The sequence below is a fragment of the Physeter macrocephalus genome, chromosome 13 (genome assembly GCF_002837175.3).
Source record: "Physeter macrocephalus isolate SW-GA chromosome 13, ASM283717v5, whole genome shotgun sequence".
Taxonomy (NCBI): Eukaryota; Metazoa; Chordata; class Mammalia; order Artiodactyla; family Physeteridae; genus Physeter; species Physeter macrocephalus.
The window spans coordinates 8,097,166-8,103,843 of NC_041226.1; the positions used below are offsets into that span (position 1 = coordinate 8,097,166).

General features: G+C 46.8%; 1 protein-coding gene across 1 annotated transcript in view; it reads left to right on the plus strand.

Moving 5' to 3' along the window:
• The first annotated feature begins 1,993 nt into the window (after positions 1-1,993).
• Positions 1,994-6,678, plus strand: part of LOC102987306 (WD repeat-containing protein 49-like) — a 111,072-nt gene continuing 106,387 nt past the window's right edge. The window contains 2 exon segments of the mRNA XM_024125814.2: positions 1,994-2,251; positions 3,932-4,045. Coding sequence (XP_023981582.2) covers positions 1,994-2,251; positions 3,932-4,045 — 372 coding nt within the window.

Here is a 6,678-nt window from a genome sequence, read left to right on the forward strand (position 1 = left end):
CTGTCTGTCCTGTCTCCATTTCCTGAACACTTTTCAAAAGTCCTGGTTTAGACACCGAGACAGAGACTCTCACTGGCCCAGCTAATCTTTTCAATAGTCCTCAGGTGGATGGACACCTTTTACTCCTCTAATCAGCTGTGGGCAAGAGGGTCAAGGGTACCTGATCAGCCTTTGGTAGGACAGAAGGAGCAGGGCTGGCCTTAATAATAATAATAACAGCAATAACAATAGCTACCATGCCTGGAGCACCTACTATGTGCCTTGAACTGCTCTAAATACTTGACATACATTATAACATTTACTTCACTTTTTACCCTGTGAGATGGTCACTATGATTGCTACCATTTCTTTTGGGGAAATTTAATATTATGATCCATGCAGCTGTATGTCTATCTTCTGCCACCCCAGAAAAAAAGGTTGAGTGTCTGCAACTCTTCCATATCCTGACCTCTTCTCTCTCCTTCAGCCCCCCACACTGCAGAGGTTCGTGCTCTCATTTTAGTTGTCCAAGGTGCTTCATATAAATGCCCCATGTCAGGGCTTCCCTGGTGGCGCAGTGGTTGGGAGTACGCCTGCCGATGCTGAGAGTCCGCCTGCCGATGCAGGGCACATGGGTTCGTGCCCCGGTCCAGGAAGCTCCCACATGCCGCGGAGCGGCTGGGCCCGTGAGCCATGGCCGCTGAGCCTGCGCGTCCGGAGCCTGTGCTCCGCAACGGGAGAGGCCACAACAGTGAGAGGCCTGCATACCGCAAAAAAAAAAAAATAAAATAAAAATAAAATTAAAATTAAAATTAAAAAATAAATGCCCCATGTCCAAAACCACCCTTACTCCTTCTCCCCTCCCCCACTCATCCAAATCCTGCTCCACTCAGTTCAGTTCCAGCTCTCTGCCCCTCTCTTCACCTGACCCCAGCAAGCCTGATGCGCTGTGTGAGGCCTGCCATTATTAGAGTGGTCTTTCCTCCAAGACAGGTTTTATGTTCTTTTGGTCACAATGAAATAAAATTTCAAGGCACCAAGAGTGAGAAATTCTTCAAAGAGTTTCACAGGCTCTGTAGACTCAATTCCTACAAGCAACATCCAGGATGCTCTAAAGGGGACCCTCTTAATCATCCAATAATCCTGAACCCTGACGAGGACACACAGTCTGCCCTAAGGCCTACAGCTGGGCCTCTGACGGGATAACTGGTCTACCTTTTTGTTCCTTTTCCCAGAGCCTAAATATGGACCCAATCAGCTGAAATGAGATTACAAACTTCTTTTGCCTTATCTGGCAACCAGAGAGATGAGTTTCCCCCCCAAACTCTATGTTTCAAAACGATCCAATAAGCAAGATCTCTAAATCAAGGAAGTTTAAGAAAGAGTAGTACTACTCTGAGAACAAATACCAAAGGGCACAGTACTTAAGTAAAAAGTCTCAAATCTATTATTGCCTCTGTTTCCTTAAGATGGAAACCCATGGAAAAACCAGCAATCCCAGGCACCTTCGGGGACTTTCCTGAGCAGCCCCTATAACAGTGTCGTCAAATTAATAGTAATTAGAATCACTGCTTAAACAACTTGTCATTTATACCTAATTACTACACACTACAATAAAAATTATCATGACAGATTCACTTTGTTGTAAGCTTTATTTCATTACAGTCCTTAACTTCCATGGATTTTGTCTTAATAGTTTACTGCCTACTTGTTACGTTGTCTGTTCAGAACTGAAAACATTTAAGAAACTAGTAGTTCTGGGGTTGTATCAGGGGTCTCTTTTTTCCCCCCCTTTACGTAAAGCAGAGTGGGGAGGGCTCAGCTTGATGCCTTCCATCGTGGTCAATCAAGGCAGAGATCCTGCCTCCACACCCCCAAAAGTCCTGTCCCGCTTTTGGTGCCACCTCTGAGAAGGTGGCTTCTCCAAAGGGAATTAGACGTGGGGTCACGGGCGATGGGGGTGGAGGGGGACCCAGTCTCCTTACCGAGACCCCTGACAGCACTGTGTCTCGGGATGCGGTCCGGGCAGCATCCTGATCGCAGTGGCGATCCTGGGGGAGCCGCTAATGCTTCGAGCTCAGACCTGCCCCGCCGGACCTCGGCCTTCAGGGGAGCAGGGGCTGCGGAGAGCAGACCCCCCCCTAGCCTGGCTGCTGCGGGCCTGCCTCACCCGGGGAAGACGCGCAGCCCCCCGGTCGGAACCGAGGACGTGGCCCGGAAGAGGGTGCCGCCTCCACACGCGGACCTGGGGCGGAGACTGCGGACGGAAAGGGTGAGGGAGCGGCGAGCGGACCACCTTTGTGGGCCATGCGGGCTCTCGCGCAGGGCTTCGGACTGCGCTGGAGCCCCCTAGGGTCCGTGGCCAGGGACGCTGTTTAAAGCTGGGGTCCATATCAGGTGTGCTGTGGCCTCGTCTTCCCACGGAAGACCCATCCAGACCCATCCGCTGTTTGCCGCTCCGTAACCGACCTTCCCAGCGTGCACGCACCTCGCAAAGCATCCCTATAACCGGCCGGGGTCAGCTTCTGCAGGTGTCTTTCCTCTCTCCTTTCCACGCCTATCAACATTTTCCTTTCTTAGGTCCACCTCCTTTCCAGTCTCATTCTTCGCTTCCCAAGGTCACAATTGCCTCTCCGGATAAATCAGATTCATACTAATATGTTAAGGGTATGAATAAATTCCAATTAATCCATCTCATTTGATTTTAATTTGGCAAACATTTATGGAGCAATATCATATACCGAGCCCTAGAGAAAAACTCAAATTTAAACAAAATATAGCCCCTCAAGACTTTACACAACCAGCAGTTTTTCCTCAAAGGAAATGTTTTAGAGTACCAAAATGAGATTTTTTTAATTTAATAATAGTATATTTATGTTAATGTTCTCTGGAAATCTAAGAAGCACGTCGAACCCAACCATGATTTCATGATTACTCTTGTTTTGGATGAGGCTGAAGAAGGTAATATGTACAATAAGCGAGTCTATTTAAAGAAAAATATTAAGTAAATAAAATAAATGACAAAAATCTGTACAGATAATGGACTCATGACTAAGTTTTAGGAAAACTGGAGCTCAGTAAGAGAGAGAGATGTGTATCCAAAGACACGTGCCCCCGATGGGGAGACGGGGAGGGGGAAATGACTTCTGGCTTTTGGGGACAAGGAAAGCTTCTGGGAGAAAGTGGCATATGAGATGGGCCTTCAAGGATCTCTAGGAGTTTTTCCAAGATATTACAAAGTGGAGGCCGGCCCACATGGAGGAAACAGCACTCCAGGCTACCCAAGTGATTGAAGTAAATGGGGCCCAAGGAGCAGAAATGGCATGAAGGCTGGGCAGTGAGTTTGCAAATGGATGACGAGGAGCTTAAAAAATAGGGACTTCCTGGGCGGTCCAGTGGTTGAGACTTCGCACGTTCGCTGCCGAGGGCCCAGGTTCGATCCCCGGTCAGGGAACCAGGATCCCACAAGCCGCGCGGCGGGGAAGAAAAAAAAAAAACTGGGGTTTTGTTCTTTTTGCCATTGTGACCTATGCAGATAATATATCAAAAGGAGCTTTCCTCAGGGCAGGGGTCTTCATGGTGAGGGCGAGATCAATTAATGGGTCAGGAGATTGATTTGCTGGAATATGACTGGCATCTAAGATAATGAGAGACATTAGTTAATATCAGAGTGCATCTTCTGAATAAGCACAAGTCGTGTAGTGTGAAACTTTTGTTACCTAGTGTGCATTGAGTCATGATGTCAAACGGGCCAGAAAATTTGAAACCAATTGTCCCCGTGTGATCTCAGCCACTGAGGATCTTCACGAACAATCTATTTCCGGTCACCTCTCAAGTCAGTGCACACAGAGTTCAGCCGTGTAGGTGGTACTCCGGCCTTCACTTTGCCTTGTATCTGGGCTGTGTTTGACAGGGCGCCTCTGAGGCCTGAGGCTCCCCGTTGCCATCTCAGAACGGTGACGGGACCTGCAGCTCTTGGCTCGAAGTCCGTGTGGGCTGGTGTGGAATCAAGGCTGTGCAGGAGGATGTGCGAGGATGCCGCTTCAAAGGAAAAGGCATGGCTTCAGTGACACGTATTTAAATGAGCTGTGGGAAAACGGGCACACAGCAGCTATTTTTTATTTGTGTTAGGACTACAAGAGCCAGAGTTGCTCACGGAGTGCTGGCTTTGGATATAGATGAAGCCTTTTTTGGCTCTGTCATTCACTTCCTTGGGGACCTGTCTTCTCCGGTCCTCAGCTTCCCCGCTGTAAGGAAGGGGCATGACCATAACGGTTCTGAGACCCCTTCCAGCTCAGTTCTTCTCTATTTCTCCATCGCCTTGGTCTTGGTATAGGTATGTGGCTTCTGTTCTCTCTCCTCCCTCCCGTGCTCGTGGCAAACTGAGCGAATCCATCCTGGCTTTTCCCTGCCAAGAGCCTCAGAATCCTCCTCAACATAGTACTCGACTGCTACAACCGATGAGTGCACACGTGCAAGGTCAGCTTTGCCATTCTTATTTGCTAAGGTTGGCAGAAGCATTTCTCTCTCTTTTTTTTTTTAACCACTGAGAAGCCATGGAATCTACCCAAGCACCTGGAAAAGCAGCAAAGTATTCATTTTAGATTAATTTAGAGAAGCAAGCTGGGAAATGCTTGGGCTGCTCCTTGCAGCCCATTTGGATCCCCTTTAAAACTTGTGGAGGGGACTTCCCTGGCGGTCCAGTGGTTAAGACTCCCCCTTCCAATGAAGGGGGTGCGGGTTCGATTCCTGGTTGGGGAACTAAGACCCCACATGCCTCGCGGCCAGAGCACCAAAACATAAAACAGAAGCAATATTGAAAAAAATTCAATGAAGACTTTAAAAATGGTCCACATCAAAAAAAATCTTAAAAAAAAAAAGGTTTGTAGAAGCTGTAGAATGTCCCCGTGGTGGGAAGTCTTTAAAACTCACTGGATGAAGGAGGAGGTTTGACTCTTCAATTGTCACCGTACTTTTAACCGTATAACATATAATCATAACTAAAACAGCAAGGTAAAAATGCCTCCAAGTAAAGGGGAATTTGAGGTTCACTTCTAGGGGACTAGTCACTTGGGTTGAAACAATCCACTCTGACTGTTAGACTCTCCAGAGGAGAGACGTGAGTGACAGTGGACATTGGAGGTCTGGAAGTCCACACCCCTCCGGTCTACCCATCTGCCTGTGTTCTCTTGGGAGATGGGGCAGGAACTGGCTGGGGACCTCCGGCAGAGGCGTGGCAGCAGAAGAGAGAGCTCGTATTAGGTCCTGGTACCAGCACTTACCGGTTGTGGGAAAGTGGGCAAGTTAATTGAGCTCTCGGTGCCTCAATTTCCTGATCTGTAAAATGGGGACCATAATACTGTCTCCCTCACAGAGTTGTTATGAAGATTAATGGAAACATGCTTGTAGAGTACCCAGCAGCTTGTACATAATAAGCTCAAATCAAGGTTAGATGTTACTGGCAGCGCTGTTTAAGGCTGCATTAATTAGTTTAAAATGGAAGCCGCCTTCTAATCTTCCTGCTCCTAAGATGGCTAAAAAGACAATCTTTTTTTTTTTTTTTTTTTTTTTAAGCCTCAGTTTATCATGAGTTTGAAAGTTCCTGGCAGAATCACCCAGGCCTTTTTTTGACTCTTCTTCCTGTGGTTATGATCTTGTGTCACACAAGAAAAAGATTACTTTCACAGTCTAGGTTCACTGGAGAGCTCCCTGCAGCCTCCCCTCTTCCTCTTCATCAGGACGATCCACCATGGGAGCCCGTAAATTTCAACCCGGAGAACCCCTCAAATCTTCTGGAGTTACTATCTCTTTTAAGAATCTTAAGACCACGGGATTGTAACTATCTGTTTTCTGAAGCTATAGAGACAGACACTCAAGGAACAGATTTTCAAAAGGATACTTTATTCAATTAATTAGTCAATTCCCTTGTCATAGATGTGAAATTACCCCTAAACCATCCGGACTGAGGAGACTACAGTGAGAAGCAAAGAAATGTTGGGATGTAACAATAGGAGAGCTCATTTGCATTGCAAATGAGCAACCAGCAGGCAAATGAACCCTTATGGGAAAACCACTCTAATCATAAAAACTGCTTGCTTTCGGGGAGACTGCAGTGTAAGGACAAACAGAATCACAGCTCTATGAACCCTCCACAATATAGGACATTAGAGAATATCCAGGTAGTTTTCTCTGAGAATGCATTTGAATACAGCAAAATGCATTGCTGGGCAATAGACAGTATGTTTAAAACTTGACTCCACAACTGTGGACTCAATTATTTATGGTTGTCACTATAGCTATGATAGTTTGGAAATAGTCAGGCTTTTCCCTGTTTTTATTTGTAGGAAAACAAGTCATTCAAGCTTTTTAGTGATGCAATGTGACTGGCTGTCGATGGCAGTTACAAATTTTCAAGCCCTGCCAAACACAGGAGTACCCAAAAGGGACATATGTTTTCTCTGCTTTGTGTTCCAAATTTGCCTTAAAAACATGCAATTATGTGAAGGCCTGACTTATATTTTCAAGGAAGAGCACAATAATGGCTCTGTTTTGTAGCTGTGTTTCTCCAAAACGTATTTATATTGCTGCCTTTTCAAAGGAAGTTGGCTAGGGACTTACCCGGTGGCGCAGTGGTCTAGAGTCCGCCTGCCGATGCAGGGGACACGGGTTCGTGCCCCGGTCCGGGAAGATCCCACATGC